This window comes from Pristiophorus japonicus, chromosome 19 (genome assembly GCF_044704955.1).
Source record: "Pristiophorus japonicus isolate sPriJap1 chromosome 19, sPriJap1.hap1, whole genome shotgun sequence".
NCBI lineage: Eukaryota > Metazoa > Chordata > Chondrichthyes > Pristiophoridae > Pristiophorus > Pristiophorus japonicus.
The window spans coordinates 72,760,276-72,780,837 of record NC_091995.1 but is presented as its reverse complement, the minus strand read 5'-3'; the positions used below and the strand labels follow the sequence as shown (position 1 = coordinate 72,780,837).

At 49.2% G+C, this 20,562-nt stretch overlaps 1 protein-coding gene across 1 annotated transcript in view; it reads right to left on the bottom strand.

Annotated features, from left to right (window-relative positions):
• The window catches only part of LOC139230264 (guanylyl cyclase C-like), a gene marked incomplete at its 5' end in the record, with an annotated part of 252,495 nt that overhangs the window by 92,650 nt on the left and 139,283 nt on the right, over positions 1 to 20,562 (bottom strand). The window contains 3 exons of the mRNA XM_070862094.1: positions 8,499 to 8,584; positions 9,082 to 9,217; positions 18,213 to 18,327. Of these exons, the coding sequence (XP_070718195.1) occupies positions 8,499 to 8,584; positions 9,082 to 9,217; positions 18,213 to 18,327 (337 nt within the window). The remainder of the gene's footprint in view (positions 1 to 8,498; positions 8,585 to 9,081; positions 9,218 to 18,212; positions 18,328 to 20,562) is intronic.

Genomic DNA, 20,562 nt, shown 5'->3' with positions numbered 1-20,562 from the left:
TCCCCACAGTAGGCAATCGGCCTGAATCGAGAGTTCATCTTTGCGCCTGTGAAATGGTTTAAATTTCTCAGGGCATGCCCTGTACGTGGCTGCCCAGTTCCCATTCAGGACACATTTCTTGACGAGAGACAATAGCGGGTCTCTATTTGTCCAGACTTTAATCTGATGGGCTGTCACGGGTGAGCCTTCGCTTCCGAAAGCTTCAACAGCCATGACCATCTCAGCAACATGCTCGGTAGCCCCCTCGGTGGTGGCTAGTGGTAGCCTGCTGAGTGCATCGGCGCAGTTTTCGGTGCCCGGTCTGTGCCGAATTGTGTAGTCATACGCAGCTAACGTGAGTGCCAACCTCTGTATGCGGGCCGATGCGTTTGCATTTATGGCCTTGTTGTTGGCCAAAAGGGACGTTAGGGGTTTGTGATCTGTCTCCCGCTCAAATTTCCTGCCAAACAGGTACTGGTGCATTTTCTTTACCGCATATACACATGCGAGCGCCTCCTTTTCTACCATCCCGTAGCCCCTTTCTGCCTGGGACAGACTCCTGGAGGCATAAGCTACCGGCTGTAACTGACCGTTGGCATTGACATGCTGCAACAAGCACCCGACACCATAGGACGACGCATCGCACGTTAACACAAGTTTCTTACATGAGTCATATAGTGTTAACAGATTGTTGGAACATAACAAATTGCGTGCTCTATTAAAAGCCCTTTCCTGGCTGTCCCCCCAGACCCATTCGCGACCTTTGCGTAGGAGCACGTGTAGCAACTCTAGCAGCGTGCTCAATTTGGAAAGGAAGTTACCAAAATAGTTCAGGAGCCCCAGGAACGAACGCAGCTCCGTCGTGTTACGGGGTCTGGGTGCTCTCTGGATCGCTTCCGTCTTGGATGCAGTAGGGCTGATCCCGTCTGCTGCTACCCTCATCCCCAGGAATTCTACCTCTGGAGCTAGGAAGACGCACTTCGCCTTTTTCAGTCGCAGACCTACCCGGTCCAGCCTGCGTAGCACCTCCTCCAGGTTGTGGAGGTGTTCTTCAGTATCATAACCCGTAATGAGGATGTCGTCCTGAAAAACCACAGTCCCTGGAATCGACTTGAGGAGGCTTTCCATATTTCGTCACAGCCAAGAGGGTAAGTGATTGGTGAGTAGTTTTTCTTTTTTCTCTTCTATATCAGTGAGTAACTTTTAACACTGTTGTTGCCAATTTAAGTGTATATAAGGGTTAAGTCATGGTAGGAGAGCTCGGTCGGGTGTTATGCTCCTCCTGTACCATGTGGGAACTCAGGGACACTTCCGGTGTCCCTGACGATTACGTGTGCGGGAAGTGTATCCACCTCCAGCTCCTGACAGACCGCGTTGCGGAGTTGGAGCTGAGGGTGGATTCACTCTGGAGCATCCACGATGCTGAGAATGACGTGAGTATCACGTGTAGCGAGTTGGTCGTACCACAGGGAAAGGGTCCACAGCCAGATAGGGAATGGATGACCAACAGGAAGAGCAGTGCAAGGAAGGTAGTGCAGGAGTCCCCTGTGGTCATCCCCCTGCAAAACAGATACACTGCTTTGGGTCCGGTTGAGGGGGATGACTCATCAGGGGAGGGCAGCAGCAGCCAAGTTCATGGCACCGTGGCTGGCTCTGCTGCACAGGAGGGCAGGAAAAAGAGTGGGAGAGCAATAGTGATTGGGGATTCAATGGTGAGGGGAATAGATAGGCGTTTCTGCGGCCGCAACCGAGACTCCAGGATGGTATGTTGCCTCCCTGGTGCAAGGGTCAAGGATGTCTCGGAGCGGGTGCAGGACATTCTAAAAAGGGAGGGAGAACAGCCAGTTGTCGTGGTGCACATTGGTACCAACGACATAGGTAAAAAGAGGGATGAGGTCCTACGAAACGAATTTAAGGAGCTAGGAGCTAAATTAAAAAGTAGGACCTCAAAAGTAGTAATCTCGGGATTGCTACCAGTGCCACGTGATAGTCAGAGTAGGAATCGCAGGATAGCGCAGATGAATACGTGGCTTGAGCAGTGGTGCAACAGGGAGGGATTCAAATTCCTGGGGCATTGGAACCGGTTCTGGGGGAGGTGGGACCAGTACAAACCGGACGGTCTGCACCTGGGCAGGACCGGAACCAATGTCCTAGGGGGAGTGTTTGCTAGTGCTGTTGGGGAGGATTTAAACTGATATGGCAGGGGGATGGGAACCAATGCAGGGAGACAGAGGAAAACAAAAAGGAGGCAAAAGCAAAAGACAGAAAGGAGATGAGGAAAAGTGGAGGGCAGAGAAACCCAAGGCAAAGAACAAAAAGGGCCACTGTACAGCAAAATTCTAAAAGGACAAAGGGTGTTAAAAGAACAAGCCTGAATGCTTTGTGTCTTAATGCAAGGAGTATCCGCAATAAAGTGGATGAATTAACTGTGCAAATAGATGTTAACAAATATGATGTGATTGGGATTACGGAGACGTGGCTCCAGGATGATCAGGGCTGGGAACTCAACATCCAGGGGTATTCAACATTCAGGAAAGATAGAATAAAAGGAAAAGGAGGTGGGGTAGCATTGCTGGTTAAGGAGCAAATTAAGGCAATAGTTCGGAAGGACATTAGCTTGGATGATGTGGAATCTATATGGATAGAGCTGCAGAATACCAAAGGACAAAAAACGTTAGTGGGAGTTGTGTACAGACTTCCAAACAGTAGTAGTGATGTTGGGGAGGGCATCAAACAGGAAATTAGGGGTGCGTGCAATAAAGGTGCAGCAGTTATAATGGGTGACTTTAATATGCACATAGATTGGGTTAACCAAACTGGAAGCAATACGGTAGAGGAGGATTTCCTGGAGTGCATAAGGGATGGTTTTTTAGACCAATATGTCGAGGAACCAACTAGGGGGGAGGCCATCTTAGACTGGGTGTTGTGTAATGAGAGAGGATTAATTAGCAATCTCGTTGTGCGAGGCCCCTTGGGGAAGAGTGACCATAATATGGTGGAATTCTGCATTAGGATGGAGAATGAAACAGTTAATTCAGAGACCATGGTCCAGAACTTAAAGAAGGCTAACTTTGAAGGTATGAGGCGTGAATTGGCTAGGATAGATTGGCGAATGATACTGAAGGGGTTGACTGTGGATGGGCAATGGCAGACATTTAGAGACCGCATGGATGAACTACAACAATTGTACATTCCTGTCTGGCGTAAAAATAAAAAAGGGAAGGTGGCTCAACCGTGGCTATCAAGGGAAATCAGGGATAGCATTAAAGCCAAGGAAGTGGCATACAAATTGGCCAGAAATAGCAGAGAACCCTGGGACTGGGAGAAATTTAGAACTCAGCAGAGGAGGACAAAGGGTTTGATTAGGGCAGGGAAAATGGAGTACGAGAAGAAGCTTGCAGGGAACATTAAGACGGATTGCAAAAGTTTCTATAGATATGTAAAGAGAAAAAGGTTAGTAAAGACAAATGTAGGTCCCCTGCAGTCAGAATCAGGGGAAGTCATAACGGGGAACAAAGAAATGGCGGACCAATTGAACAAGTACTTTGGTTCGGTATTCACTGAGGAGGACACAAACAACCTTCCGGATATAAAAGGGGTCGGAGGGTCTAGTAAGGAGGAGGAACTGAGGGAAATCCTTATTAGTCGGGAAATTGTGTTGGGGAAATTGATGGGATTGAAGGCCGATAAATCCCCAGGGCCTGATGGACTGCATCCCAGAGTACTTAAGGAGGTGGCCTTGGAAATAGTGGATGCATTGACAGTCATTTTCCAACGTTCCATTGACTCTGGATCAGTTCCTATGGAGTGGAGGGTAGCCAATGTAACCCCACTTTTTAAAAAAGGAAGGAGAGAGAAAACAGGGAATTACAGACCGGTCAGCCTGACATCGGTAGTGGGTAAAATGATGGAATCAATTATTAAGGATGTCATCGCAGTGCATTTGGAAAGAGGTAATATGATAGGTCCAAGTCAGCATGGATTTGTGAAAGGGAAATCATGCTTGACAAATCTTCTGGAATTTTTTGAGGATGTTTCCAGTAGAGTGGACAAGGAAGAACCAGTCGATGTGGTATATTTGGACTTTCAGAAGGCTTTCGACAAGGTCCCACACAAGAGATTAATGTGCAAAGTTAAAGCACATGGGATTGGGGGTAGTGTGCTGATATGGATTGAGAACTGGTTGTCAGACAGGAAGCAAAGAGTAGGAGTAAATGGGGACTTTTCAGAATGGCAGGCAGTGACTAGTGGGGTACCGCAAGGTTCTGTGCTGGGGCCCCAGCTGTTTACACTGTACATTAATGATTTAGACGAGGGGATTAAATGTAGTATCTCCAAATTTGCGGATGACACTAAGTTGGGTGGCAGTGTGAGCTGCAAGGAGGATTCTATGAGGCTGCAGAGCGACTTGGATAGGTTAGGTGAGTGGGCAAATGCATGGCAGATGAAGTATAATGTGGATAAATGTGAGGTTATCCACTTTGGTGGTAAAAACAGAGAGACAGACTATTATCTGAATGGTGACAGATTAGGAAAAGGAGAGGTGCAACGAGACCTGGGTGTCATGGTACATCAGTCATTGAAGGTTGGCATGCAGGTACAGCAGGCGGTTAAGAAAGCAAATGGCATGTTGGCCTTCATAGCGAGGGGATTTGAGTACAAGGGCAGGGAGGTGTTGCTACAATTGTACAGGGCCTTGGTGAGGCCACACCTGGAGTATTGTGTACAGTTTTGGTCTCCTAACCTGAGGAAGGACATTCTTGCTATTGAGGGAGTGCAGCGAAGGTTCACCAGACTGATTCCCGGGATGGCGGGACTGACCTATCAAGAAAGACTGGATCAACTGGGCTTGTATTCACTGGAGTTCAGAAGAATGAGAGGGGACCTCATAGAAACGTTTAAAATTCTGACGGGGTTAGACAGGTTAGATGCAGGAAGAATGTTCCCAATGTTGGGGAAGTCCAGAACCAGGGGACACAGTCTAAGGATAAGGGGGAAGCCATTTAGGACTGAGATGAGGAAGAATTTCTTCACCCAGAGAGTGGTGAACCTGTGGAATTCTCTACCACAGAAAGTTGTTGAGGCCAATTCACTAAATATATTCAAAAAGGAGTTAGATGAAGTCCTTACTACTAGGGGAATCAAGGGGTATGGTGAGAAAGCAGGAATGAGGTACTGAAGTTGCATGTTCAGCCATGAACTCATTGAATGGCGGTGCAGGCTAGAAGGGCCGAATGGCCTACTCCTGCATCTATTTTCTATGTTTCTATGTTTCTATTGCGGCGGCCGAGCGAATCCCGAACGGACATCTGTTGTACTCAAACAACCCCTTGTGTGCCGTGATGGTGGTCAGCTTCTTCGACTCACTCGCCAGCTCCTGGGTCATGTAAGCTGAGGTCAGGTTCAATTTTGAAAAAAGTTTGCCACTGGATAGCGTCGCAAAGAGGTCCTCCACTCTCGGTAGCGGGTACTGGTCTTGGAGTGACACCCAATTGATGGTGGCCTTGTAATCGCCACATATCCTGACCGACCCATCCGCCTTGAGCACCGGCACAATCGGGCTCACCCAGTCACTGAATTCGACTGCCGAGATTATGCCTTCCCTCAACTGGCGGCCCAATTCGCCTTCTATCTTTTCCCGCATCACGTACGGCACCGCTCTGGCCTTGTGGTGTACTGGTCTGGCGTCCGGGTTTATGTGAATCACTACCTTGGCCCCCATGAAAATGCCAATGCCAGGTTGAAATAATGAGTCAAATTTGTCCAGGACCTGTGAGCATGATACTCGTTTCACAGAGGAAATTGCATTGACATCGCCCCATTTCCAGTTCATGACAGCAAGCCAACTCCTCCCCAGTAGTGCGGGACCGTCTCCTGGGACAATCCAGAATGGCAACCTGTTCTCCGAATCTTTGTGGGTCACAACTACCGTGGCGCTGCCTAGCACCGGAATGATCTGCTTCGTGTAAGTCCATAGCTGTGCGTCAATCGGCGATAATTTTGGCCTCCTGGCCTTGGATGCCCACAACTTTTCGAACTGTTTGATACCCATCAGAGACTGGCTGGCACCCATGTCTAACTCCATTGATACTGGGATGCCATTGAGGAGCACTTTCATCATTATCGGTGGCGTCCTGGTGTATGAACTGTATACATGCTCCACATGAACTCGCTGAACTTTAGCTTCCAGCGATTTCCCCCAGTGTCCATTTCTGCAATTTCTGCAGGTATTTTGCTCATCTCTGCAAACTCCGGCTGAATGTATGCCTCCACGCCTCCAGCATGAGTTGCGGTTTGAAACAAAAGGTCCCTTACCAGTCGATCGTCCCTGACTGCCCCTGTTATTGTCCTTGAGTGCACCATTAACAGGTGTTGATGGCCCCATTACTGGCCGCATTGTCCCTTGCAATGGCGTGAATCGCTGTTCAGCTTGCCATTGTCTCTGTCGAACTCTCCCTCTGGGTTCGACTACATGTTGGGGCATGCCTGACTGCCCTTGTCTGCCTGGAGAACTGTGTGCTGCTTTAACAATGTTGAATCTCTGTCCCAATCATTCCTTAACACAGTACCTCGCGTGGTTTAAATCCCATCCTCGTCGCCATTGATACGTCCTTACTACACAGTATAAATGCACAAGAGGCCCATGCTTGAGAGAAGGTCAGTCTGTGACCTGTCCTTTATTCCTTAGCACTCAAGTGATGAAGGTGGGTGGAGCTTCCCCTTTTATACCTGAAGGTCCAGGTTAGGAGTGTCTCCCACCTCATGGTCAGTGTTCTCACGGTGTACAACTTAGGTCAGTTTATACATGGGTTACAATGCTGGTTGAATACATGACAGACCTCGCGGTCAACCACGAGAATGAACCCACCATGCCCGACAGTCCGATCAGACCAGCCACACCCGCAGTGCAGCAATGATCCGACTGACTCACCCATGCCAGGACTTCAACTCAGGCGATCAACCCGGGAACGTGGAGCGCCTGATCGCCTCAACTTGTAAATAACTTGTATCTAAGACTTTGGAGAGGGGTGGGGGGGGGGGGGAGTGATGTTATGTATGTAAACATTACCAATGTGTAAGACTTGCCACCAGGGGGGCGTACCTGTGAGAGACCCAAGGGTCACCTGCACACCCTGGGGAAGCAGGTATAAAAGGCAGTCTACCACACTGCCTCCTCACTCTGGAGTTACAATAAAGAGTCCAGGGTCACAACAGTTTGAGCTTAAGATATACAGTCTTGTGGAGTTAATCTGAACATAACACTTACTATCTGTTAAGTGCTAGTTTACTTTCATAATCTATCTTCCCTCTCTTTATCATTAATCAATAAATGCCGGCCTTGCCAGCGACGCCCACATCGCATGAACAAATATTTTAAAAAACAGGCTTCAGGAGGACATGGACAGACTGGTGAAATGGGCAGACACATGGCAGATACAATTTAATGCAGAGACATGTGAAATGATGCATTTTGGAAGGAAGAATGAGGAGAGACAATACAAATGAAATGGTACAATTTTAAAGGGAGTGCAATAACAGAGAGGCCAGGGGGAATCACATACTCAAATCTTTGACGGTGGCAGGACAAATTGAAAAAGCAGAAGAGATCCTGGGCTTTATAAATATAGGCTTAGAGTATAATAGCAAGGAAGTTATGCTAAATCTTTGTAATTTACTGGTCAGGCCTCAGCTGAAGTATTGTGTCCATTACAGGGCACCGCACTTTAAGAAGGATGTGAAGGCCTTGGGGAGAAGTTTTATTAAAATGGTATCAAGGATGAGGGATGGAATTTTGTGAGGCGAGGCCATTAAGGGTTACGGAACCAAGGCGGGTGGATTGGCCATGATCGAATTGAATGGCGGAAAAGGCTCAAGAGGCTGAATGGCTTTCTCCTGAATGGTTCCTTTGTTAGAGCAGAGAATGTTGAGCAGAGATTTAATAGAGGTGTTCAAAATTATGAAGGGTTTGGTAGAGTAGATAGGGAGAAACTTTTTCCAGTGGCAGACGGGTCGGTAGCCAAGAGAATTTGTTTTAACTCAGTAAGTTGTTATGATTTGGAATGCATTGCCTGAAAGGGAATTCAATAGTGTCTTTCAAAAGGGAATTGGATAAATACTTGAAAAGGAAAAAACTGCAGGGGCGTGGGACTAATTGGATAGCTCTTTCAGAGAGACAACACAGGCCCAATGGGCTGAATGGCCTCCTTCTGTGCTGTATCATTCTATCAACCGTGTGTGACGGGGACGGGGCCCGGTGTGTGACACGAAGGGGCCTGATGTGTGACAGGGAGGGGCCTGGTTTGTGTGATGGGGAGGGGCCTGGTGTGTGTGTGATGGGGGAGGGGCCTGGTGTGTGTGTGATGGGGAGGGGCCTGGTGTGTGTGTGATGGGGGAGGAGTGAAGTAACGATGACATGGAAATACATTTTTTCAAATAAAAGAATTATGAATATTGTTATTTGTTTCCATGGTGATGCATCACCCATGGGATGTCCAACTCCATCCAGGTAAAGAACTTACCTTCGTTGTGCTGGTCGAGGTGTACAGAACAGTCAGGTTAATGTCTCGGTCCCCAAAATTATCCAGGTGTACTGGGCCAAGGGCTCCTGTAATCAAGCCAGAGTAAGATTTAATACATTTACGAGGTCACAACGTTCTCCATTTACCCTCCTCACCTCCTGGCTCACGCATCTCACTTTCTGCATATTTATTTTCACTGTCCTTATCCCCTGCACCCCGCCCCCCCCCCCCCATCCCCAAACATTCTGTCACACTGCCTGCTCCCTCTTTTCCTTTTGTTCTTGCCCCGGCTTCAAGAGAAAGGAAGACTTGCATTTATATAGCGCCTTTCACAACCTCAGGACGTCCTAAAGCGCTTTACAGCCAATGAAGTATTTTTGAAGTGTGGTCACTGTTATAATGTGGCAAACTTTCCCCTCCTGCGCTTACATGCTCTCTCCCTCCATTCCCCTACATGCTCCCTCTCTCCTTTGCCCTCTTTCTATTCACTCCCTCCATTCCCCTCTCTCTATTCCCTTCTTCCCTCCACCCCCTGCCGGTTCTCTCTGAGCCCGTATGACAGTCTGTCAGTGTCTATTGTTACCTGGGAACGTGATATTTCGAAAGTTTTGACTGAAGTCGGCTCGTGTTGGGATCTGATTCCTGGAGAGAAATTGTTCGAGGATGGCACCGAAGAGCAGAACGGCGTCCTGATAACCCCGCACAAAGTCATTGTACTGCTGAAACACATTCAAGTTCAGCTTTTAACTTCACAGCTCACAGGAGATCCCAGTGATTCCAGAGTGTTTAACAACTCACAGTCTGAACATTAACACCAGACACACAGCATTGCAACAGGGAGTGTAACATATCATACCAGCTTCATTCACAGCCCATGTACACTCTCCCCTACCACTGACTCTACCCACCCATATAATCTTCTCCCACAGCCCATGTACACTCAACCCTGCCAGGAACAACCACCAGAACTGAGAGACACCAGAATCCAGACCCGTAATAGGGTTGCTGCTATTGACGACCACCCATAGAACAGGCCATATGGGTTCAACCAGCAGTGTAAAACTCTCACGAACCGATTCGAAGCTCTGGACAAGGCCGGGTAGCACTCCAACTCCCAACTCAACTGGTGCCGTAAGATCTTGCTTAAACGTGTTGTGAGCAAGCCATTGAAGATTCTGCTCCCGACCAACACACAGCAGCACATTTCCAGTTGAAGAGAGTCCTGGGGAAAACCCGCAGGCCCGCCCGCACTCGCAGAAAACTGTCCAACAAGTCGAACAAGGGGGAGTGAGATTGTTCGTGGGCAGTGAACCGGCAGACGCTTTTACACCCCACCCAATTTTCTTTCCAATTGAAGCCCAAATCTAATTTAACCCACAAGGACTCTGTATTGAGAAACCCAGGTAAATGGCCGAGGCTAAGGGTTGAGAAGAGAAGAGCAAGGAAGAACTAGCATTTCTAGAGCGCCTTTCACATCCCCCAAAGCGCTTTACGGCCAATGAAGTAGTTTGGAAGTCTAGTCACTGTTGTAATCATCATCATCGGCGGTCCCTCGAGCGAGGAGGACTTGCTTCCACAAGAGTTCACAGATGTTTCAATGAAGACCTGATGTTCCAGTCCTGAACTCCAATTAAGGGGGTGGAAGATACCTGTGCGTGGATTTTTTTAACGTGGGGTGACCGTTGCACATCAGCCACCACACGAGCTTGACAGAGCTAGGTCATGGTCCAGTGGCAAGGGTTAACCAGGACGACTGGAGACCTGCTCTGCTGCACGGACCTAGTGCGCACACATATCGCAGTGTGGGCTGGCCCGTGCTGCCCCTGTGCCCTCGGCTCTTCTGGGCCCTGTACCCTCATTTGCCGCACCTCCGCCCACAATGTTCCAGGGCTCGACGCTCCAGATCTATCTATAGCCCCAACCTGCGGTGGTGTTCTCACACAGGTCAGGGCGGCCCACAATGTTAACATGCCTGTAGAAGACCTTTGGATTCCTCTTTATATGTTAGCCATCAATCTATTCTCATACTTTTTGCTCCTCTTACTTCCTTTTTCACTTCTCCTCTGTACTTTTTATATTCAGCCTGATTCTCCCTTGTATTATCGAGCTGATATCTGTCATACGTCCCCATTTTCTGCTTCTCTAACTCCTTCGCCATCCAGGGAGCTCTGGCTTTGATTGCCCTCCCTTTCCCCCTTGTGGGAATGTACCTCGACTGTACCCGAACCATCTCCTCTTTAAAGGCCGCCCAGTGCTCCATTACGTTTTTGCCTGTCAGTCTTTGACTCCAATATACCCAGGCCAGACCCCTCCTCAATGCTCTGAAATTAGCTCTCCACATAAGTATTTTAATTCTAGATTGCTCCTTGTCCTTCTTCATAACTATTCTAAATGTTACATAGGAACAGGAGGAGGCCAGTCAGACCCTCGAGTCTGTTCCGCCATTCAATGAGATCATGGCTGTTCTGCGACCGAACTCCATATACCCACCTTTGCCCCATATTCCTTAATATCTTTGGTTCACATAAAGCTATCAATCTCCGATTTAAAATTAACAATTGACCCAGAATTTTGAAATTGAGGCATTGATTAACCGGGAGCCAATGTAGGTCAGCGAGCACAGGGGGTGATGGGTGAGTAGGACTTGGTGCGAGTTAGGACACGGGCTGCCGAGTTTTGGATGACCTCAAGTTTACATAGGTTAGAATATGGGAGTGCATTGGAGTAGTCAAGTCTACAAGTAACAAAGGCATGGGTGAGAGTTTCAGCAGATGAGCTGAGGCAGGGGCGGATGCGGGCAATGTTATGGTGGTGGAAATAGATGGTTTTAGTTATGCCGCGGATATGTGGCCGGAAGCTCATTTCAGGGTCAAATATGACACCTAGGGTGCGAACAGTCGGGTTCAGCCTCAGACAGATGCTGGGAAGAGGGATGGAGTCGGTAGCTAGTAAACGAAGTTTGTGGTGGGAAGCGAAAACAATGGCTTCGGTCTTCCCAATATTTAATTGGAGAAAATTTCTGCTCATGGATGTCGGACAAGCAATGTGACAATTTAGAGACCATGGAGGGGTCGAGGGAAGTGATGGAGAGGTGGAGCTCGGTGTCGTCAGCGTACACGTGGAACCTGACTCTGTGTTTTCGGATGATGTTGCCATGGCACGGCAGCTAATTTACGCACAGCAAGCTCCTACAAACAGTGATGTGATTAATGACTAGATCGTCCGTTTTAGGTTGAGGGAGGAATGTTGGCCAAGATACCAGGAGAATCATATAATCATAGAATAGTACAGCACAGAAGGAGACCATTCAGTCCATCGAGGCTGCGCCAGCTCTTTCAAAGTAAAATCCAATCCCACTCCTCCTCTTACCCCATTCCCTGCAATTTTTTCTCATTCAAGTATTTATCCAATTCCCTTGGAAGGCTGCTATTGAATCTGTATCCATCACTCCATCAGGCCATGCATTCCAAATCCTCACCACTCGTTGCATAAAAAGGTTTTCCCTCATGTCGCCTCTGGTTCTTTTGCCAATCACCTTAAATCTGTGCTATCTACCTCCCTTTGTGTGTAGAAGTGTTTCCCAACTTCACTGCTGAAAGTCCTGGCTTTAGGTCATGCTTAGTCCTAGACCCCACCAACCAGTGGAAATAGTTTTGCTCTGTCTATCCCATCAGTTCCCCTTAATATCTTGAAAATTTCGATCAAACCACTCGTGAGAACGTCCCTGGTCCTCCTCAAATAGAGCCACATGATCTTTTGCACCCACCTGAATGGGAAAATGGGGGAACTTGCTTTAGCCTCCACCTGAGACAGTGCAGCACTCCCTTAGTACTGCGCCGGAGTGTCGACCTAGATTATCCGTAGAAGAATAAAGGTGGGGAGGGAGTTGGAAGAATCTTCCTCACATAAAAGCTTACTGGAACACAGAGCATTGAGGTTGTGGCTATAACTATTTAAAGAAGGTTTGGATAAGTATTTGAAAAAGAATATAAAAGGATACGGGGAAAGGGCAAGGAAATGGGATGAGAGGCGGCAGCTACAGTTGAAGGCCTATCACCAGCACAGGCACGATGGGCTGATTGGCCTCCAACGGCCCTATAAATTCTATGGTTCCATGTGTAAAGTCCTTACACAATACCACAAACCCACACGAGACACATTCTAAGGACAAGGTCACTCTGTGACCCGAACCTTTATTCACAGGACCAAGAAGTGATGACCCTGCGTGGGACCTCCCTTTATATACCTGGATGACCAGGTGAGGAGTGTCTCCCACAAGTTCACCCCCTGTGGTCAATGTGTGCATTTCTCAAGTATATACAGTACTGCAGAGTTGTTACATGAAGGTTACATACATGACATCACCTCCCCCACCCAACGTCTTATTGGGATCACAGGTTAAGTCTCTCGGGTGGTCTGCGCTCCCTCGTGGAGCGCCGCAGTTGGGGATCTGGCTGTTGCGTGTCTGTCCCCTGTGGGGATTCCGGCCTGTCCGGGCTGACCGTAGGGACTGTGCATGCTGCTGATTGTTCTTGTTGCTCGTTCACTGGCAGTGGTGTGAATACCATCTCATGATCTTCCTCAGGTTCCTCAGAGTCCATGCTGAACCTTTTTTTTACTTGGTCCAGATGCTTGCGGCATATCTGCCCATTGTTAAGTTGAACCACGATGACCCTATTCCCCTCTTTGTCTATTACAGTACCTTCAACCCATTTGGGCCCCAAAGCGTAATTGAGAACAAATACGGGGTCACCAATTTCTATATATCTCCCCCTTGAATTACGGTCATGGTACTCATTTTGGGACTGGCGCTTGCCTTCAACAATGTTGGACAAGACAGGATGAATGAGGGACAGCCGAGTTTTGAGTGTACGTTTCATAAGGAGCTCCGCGGGCGGGACCCCCGTGAGCGAGTGCGGTCGGGATCTATAGGCCAGCAGGAGGCGCGATAGGCGGCATTGAAGGGAGGGTCCTTGAATCCTGAGCATACCTTGTTTTATGATTTGGACCGCACATTCCGCCTGGCCATTGGAGGCCGGCTTAAACGGTGCTGTCCTGACATGGTTAATGCCATTACCCGACATGAATTCCCGGAATTCGTAGCTAGTGAAACATGAGCCATTATTGCTAACAAGGATGTCCGGCAAACCATGGGTCGCAAAGACCGCACGTAGACTCTTCACAGTGGTGGATGTCGTGCACGAATTCAAAATGATGCACTCGATCCATTTCGAGTATGCATCAACCACGATGAGAAACATTTTCCCCATGAACGAGCCCGCGTAGTCTATGTGAATGCGTGACCATGGCCTGAGTGGGGCCTCCCTAGGGGCATTTCCCAGCTGAGCACACTTCGTGCACCTGTGTTCCAGGTCTGAATCAATTCCCGGGCACCAAACGTGTGACCGGGCAATGGCCTTCATCAGCACGATGCCTGGGTGCTCGCTGTGGAGTTCCCTGATGAAAGCTTCCCTGCCCCTCTGGGGCGTGACTACCTGGCTGCCCCATAGTAGGTAGTCGGCTTGGATGGAGAGCTCATCCATCCGCCTGTGAAACGGTCTGACCTCCTCAGGGCATGCTCCGTGTGCGGCGTCCAATCCCCAGTCAGGACACATTTCTTAATCAGGGATAGAAGGGGATCTGTTTGTCCAGATTTTGATCTGGCGGGCTGTGATGGGGGAGCCTGCGCTGTCAAAGGCATCAATGGCCATGACCATCTCAGCGCTTTGCTCCGCTGCCCCCTCAGTGGTGGCCAGTTGAAGCCTGCTGAGCGCGTCAGCGTAGTCATACGCGGCCAGTGTGAGAGCCCATCTCTGTATGCGAGCTGACGCATTGGCATTGACAGCCTCGCTGACTGACAACAGGGATGTTAACGGCTTATGGTCCGTTTCTAATTCGAACCTCCTGCCAAAAAGGTACTGGTGCGTCTTTTTCACCCCATAGACACATGCGAGTGCTTCCTTCTCAACCATCCCATATCCACGTTCTGTTTGAGAGAGCGATCTGGAGGTATAAGCCACAGGTTGGAGTTGCCCCTCAGCATTACCCTGCTGCAACACGCATCCAACCCCATAGGACGATGCATCACATGTCAGAACCAATTTCTTACAGGGGTTGTACAGGGTCAACAATCTATTTGAACAGAGTAAGTTATGCGCCCGATTGAAAGCCCGTTCTTGACAGTCTCCCTAAAACCAATTGCAACCCTTACGCAGGAGCACTTGTCGCGGCTCCAACAATGTGCTTAAGTTCGGCAGAAAGTTCCCGAAATAGTTCAAGAGTCTCAGAAATGAACGCAACTCCGATGTGTTACAGGGCCTGGGCGCTCGTCGAATCGCCTCTGTTTTGGATTCGGTAGGCCGAATCCCGTCTGCAGCAACCCTCCTGCCCAGAAACTCGACTTCAGGAGCCAAAAACACACACTTAAGTTTCTTGAGTCGCAGGCCTACCCGGTCCAGTCGGCGTAGCACCTTTTCCAGGTTGTGGAGGTATTCCTCTATGTCCCGACCCGTGATGAGGATGTTGTCCTGGAATACGATCGTTCCAGGAATGGATTTGAGCAGGCTTTCCATGTTTCTTTGAAAGATCGCAGCCGCTGATCGAATGCCAAACGGGCACCTGTTGTAAACTAACAGTCCCTTGTGCGTGGTGATTGTGGTCAGTAGTTTGGATTCATTGGCCAGTTCTTGGGTCATGTAAGCTGAAGTGAGGTCCAACTTGGTGAACAGCTTGCTGCCTGACAGCGTGGCAATAAGATCCTCCGCTCTCGGAAGCGGGTATTGGTCTTGTAGGGATACCCGGTTGATAGTGGCCTTGTAGTCGCCACAAATCCTGACCGAGCCATCCGCTTTTAGGACGGGAACAATGGGGCTCACCCAGTCGCTGAATTCAACGGGCAAGATGATGCCCTCTCTCAGCAAACGGTCCAATTCGCTTTCAATTTTCTCCCGCATCACATACGGCACAGCTCTGGCTTTGTGGTGCACTGGTCTGGCATCCGGGGTGATGCGAATCACTACTTTGGTACCTTTGAACGTCCTGACACCAGGTTGGAATAGCGACTCAAATTGCTGTAGGACCTGTGAATATGAACTTCGCTCCACAGATGACATGGCGTGCACATCCCCCCATTTCCAGTTCATCTCAGCTAACCAGCTCCTCCCCAACAGTGCAGGACCATTGCCCGGGACAATCCAGAGCGGCAACCGGTTCACTGATCCATTGTGTGTGACAGCCAACCTTGCACTACCTAGCACTGGAATGATTTCTTTGGTGTATGTCTGTAGTTGAGTCTCAATGCGTTCTAGTTTGGGTCAGCTGGCTTTGAGTGGCCATAGCTTTTCGAATTGTTGAACGCTCATGAGTGACTGGCTGGCCCCCATGTCCAGCTCCATACGTACAGGGATGCTGTTTCATAGGAACTTCATCATCAGAGGTGGCGTTTTGGTATATGAGCTGTGAATGTTTGCTACATGAACCCACTGAACTTCAGCGTCCATTGATTTGCCCCACGCATCATCCTGTCTCGCAGACCCCTCTTCAGGTCCATTCGCCTCATAAATTAGCCTGGTCGCAGGCTTCCTGCACATTCTAGCTAAATGACCAGTGAGGTTACAATTTCTGCAGGCGAACTGTTGAAACCTGCAAGTCCTGGCAGCATGTCTGCCCCCACACCTCCAGCATGAACTGAGATTCCCATTGTTGTGAACAAAAGAGCTGTTGCAAGGCATTCCTCGCTGATTGTCCCTTTGACTGCTCTTAAGCACCCTGTTAGTGGTTGTCAATGGCCCCATCCCAGAACGCATTGTCCACTGGGATGGCGTAAATGTCCATTCAGCCTGCCATTGTCTGTTTTGAAAACCTGTTCTGGGTCTATTGCTGCCTGGGGTGTGTCGAACTGCCCTTGCCTGCCTGCTGGGCTCTGAGTCGCGTTTATGATATTGACCCCCTGATCCATTGCCACGTTGGAGTCAGAGTTGCGCGCGTATATTATCTTGGTTTCCTCCTCCCCCGCCATAAAAGTCTGAGCCAGCAACGCCGCCGCTTCCAAGGTCAAGTCCTTGGTCTCAATTAACTTTCTGAAAATCCCGGCATGACTGATGCCCTCAATAAAGAAATCACTTAGCATCTCCCCCCTGCAGGCGTCTGTGAACTTACAGAGGCTGGCCAAGCGCCGAAGGTCCGCAACGAAGTCCGGTATGCTCTGTCCTTCCCGACGTCGGTGGGTATAAAATCTGTGTCGGGCCATGTGTACGCTGCTCGCTGGTTTGAGGTGCTCACCGATTAGTTTGCTGAGCTCTTCAAAGGTTTTGTCCGTCGGCTTCTCGGGTGCTAGCAGGTCTTTCATGAGCGTGTAAGTCTTAGGTCCACAGCTGTCAGTAGATGAGTCCTTCGCTTGTCGGCCGCTGCATCCCAGCCAGTCCTTCATGACAAAGCTCTGCTGAAGCCTCTCAATGAAATCGTCCCAGTCCTCACCAACACAGTACCGTTCCTCTGTGGTACCGGTGGCCATTCTCGTGGGTCGTTGATTCCCGTTTCTCATCGCCACTGTAAAGTCCTTACACAGTACCACAAATCCACACGAGGCACATTCTATGGACAAGGTCACTCTGTGACCTGCACCTTTATTCACAGTACCAAGAAGTCATGACTCTGCGTGGGACCTCCCTTTATATACCTGGATGACCAGGTGAGGAATGTCACCCACAAGTTCACCCCCTGTGGTCAATGTGTGCATTTCTCAAGTATATACTGTATTGCAGTGTTGTTACATGAAGGTTACATACATGAGACCATGGTTTAAACACCTGCAGGCATTCACTGTCCAAGCTTAAATATGAGTAATGGCCACTTGAATAAAGCACTGGAGGGCAGAGAGGTTCGGGTGAGCTTCAGAAGAGGAGATAGAAAATTGGAGGGGAAAATAAAGCGGAACAATCATCTTTAGCTGTTGAGTTTAAATCACACATGGGCATCAGTCGCTCCTTCTCTTGAACATAAGAAATAGGAGCAGGAATAAGACATTTGGCCCCTCGAGCCTGCTCCGCCATTCAATAAGATCATGCCTGATCTGATCTTGGCCTCAATTCCACTTCCCTGCCCACTCCCCATAACCCTTCACTCCCTTATCGTTCAAAAATCTGTCTATCTCCGCCTTAAATATATTCAATGACCCAGCCTCCACAGCTCTCTGGGGCAGAGAATTCCAAATAATCACAATCCTCTGAGAGAAGAAATTCCTCCTCATCTCCATTTTAAATGGGCGACCCCTTATACTGAAACTATGCCCCCTAGTTCCATTTCCCCAAGAGGGGAAACATCCTCTCAGCATCTACCCTGTCGAGCCCCCTCAGAATCTTATACATTTCAATAAGATCACCTCTCATTTTTCTAAACTCCAAAGAGTACACGCCCAACCTGCTAAACCTTTCTTCATAAGACAACCCCTTCATCTCAACCTCGTGAACCTTCTCTGAACAGCCTCCAATACAAGAATATTCCTCCTTAAATAAGGAGACCAGAACTGTACGCAATACTCCAGGTGTGGTCTAACCAACGCCCTGTATACTTGTAACAGGACTTCCCTGCTTTTATACTCTATCCCCCTTGCAATAAAGGCCAACATTCCATTTGAAGGTTTAACAACCTGCACTGGGATGCACCAAATGGACCTGATCGTGTCTCCGAGCCTGTTCAGGGAGATTTGCTTCTTACCGATGTGGTGTTGCTGGCATTTTGTGAGGTGTGGTTGTATTCCGGAGCCAGAAGGGTGACCACCAGGACGTGTTTCATGTAATCCATCGAATCTGCCCCAGGAGAGTAGGTGTGGCTATCAGAGAGAGGAAGGGGCAGCGTTGTGAGAAAGACAAGAGGCAACATTTCCCCCTCCGCCTTCCCCACCTCACCCCTCCCAACGGCATCACTGGTCCTCATGAGTAAAGCGATTCATAGACACTCGAGGAGGACTGCGAGGTTGTGGGTTCACACCACTTGCCTGACAAAAGGCCAGCTCCTCTAATGGAGAAAGTGCTAATTGGAACAAGGGTTTCTGCACTGCAAGGGAAGCCACAGAGCCACAATTTGACGTAAAAAGGCACAGAAACAGTGAAAATGCCAGCTTCTGAATGCTCCACGGAGGATGCAGTGGTCTAGCGGTTATGGTACTGGTCCAGCAAACCCAGGGGTTCATGAGTTCAAAATCCAACATGTGATGGAATTACATCTAGCCCACAGCACAGAAACAGGTCATTCGGCCCAAATGGTCCATGCTGGGGATTATGCTCCACACGAGCCTCCTCCTCCCACCCTCCTTCATCTAACCCCAGGTCAGGTCGTGAACGTGAAGTCAATAAATTTGGTTATTATGGGCTGGCATCAGAACCAAAAATGACAAGGAAGTATGCCAGTGCAGCTTATTATAATCAGCATCATAGAAACTTACTGCACAGAAGGAGGTCATTCAGCTCCTCGTGCCTGAGCCGGCTCTTTGAAAGAGTGATCCAATTAACCCCACTCCCCTGCCTTTTGTCCGTAACCCTGTCAGTTCCTCATCCTCAAGTTCCCGTCCAACTCCCTTTTAAAATGATTTATGGAACCAGCTCCCACCACCTTTTAAAGTGGAGCGTTCCCATCCCGACAACTCAGTGAAAAAATTTCTCCTCATTCCCCCTCGAGATCGTTTGCCAATGATTTTAAATCTAGGACCTCTGGTTATTGACCCACTCACCACAGGGAATAGTCGTTGCCCTCATCATCTTGAAAATCTCCATTAGGTCGTCTCTCAACTTCTCTGTTCTGAGGAGAACAGAGTCCTAACTTTTCCAACCTCACCTGGTAAACTTCCTTTGTACCCTTTGATGGGACAGTGTGGAGGGAGCTTTATTCTGTATCTAACCCCGTGCTGTACCTGCCCTGGGAGTGTTTCATGGGACAGTGTAGAGGAAGCTTTACACTGTATCTAACCCCGTGCTGTACCTGCCCTGGGAGTGTTTGATTGGACAGTGGAGAGGGAGTTTTACTCTGTATCTAATCCCGTGCTGTACCTGCCCTGGGAGTGTTTGATGGGACAGTGTAGAGGGAGCTTTACTCTGTATCTAACCTCATGCTGCACCTGTCCTGGGAGTGTTTGATGGGACAGTGTAGAGGGAGCTTTACTCTGTATCTAACCTCGTGCTGTACCTGCCCTGGGAGTGTTTGATGGGACAGTGTAGAGGGAGCTTTACTCTGTATCTAAACTCATGCTACACCTGTCCTGGCAGTGTTTGATGGGACAGTGTAGAGGGAGCTTTACTCTGTATCTAACATGTGCTGTACCTGCCCTGTACAGTCGACACCTCAAGTCGCTGGAGAAGTACCACCAACGATGTCTCCGCAAGATCCTACAAATCCCCTGGGAGGACAGACGTACCAACGTTAGCGTCCTCGACCAGGCCAACATCCCCAGCATTGAAGCACTGACCACACTAGATCAGCTCCGCTGGGCGGGCCACATTGTTCGCATGCCAGACATGAGGCTCCCAAAGCAAGCGCTCTACTCGGAATTCCTTCACGGCAAGCGAGCCAAAGGTGGCCAGCGGAAACGTTACAAGGACACCCTCAAAGCCTCCCTGATAAAGTGCAATATCCCCACCGACACCTGGGAGTCCCTGGCCAAAGACCGGCCTAAGTGGAGGAAGTGCATCCGGGAGGTCGCATAGCAGCTCGAGTCTCATCGCCGAGAGCATGCAGAAACCAAGCGCAGGCAGCAGAAAGGGCATGCGGCAAATCAGTCCCACCCACCCTTTCCCTCAACGACTATCTGACCCACCTGTGACAGGCACTTTGGTTCTCGTATTGGACTTTTCAGCAACCTCAGGGCTCATTTTTAGAGTGGAAGCAAGTCTTCCTCGATTCTGAGGGACTGCCTATGCTGTACCTGCCCTGGGAGTGTTGGACGGGACAGTGTGGAGGAATCTTCACTCTGTATCTAACCCGTGCTGTACCGGCCCTGGGAGAGATTGATGGGATAGTTTCGAGGGAGCGTTACTCTGTATCTAACCCGTGCTGTACCTGCCCAGGGAGTGTT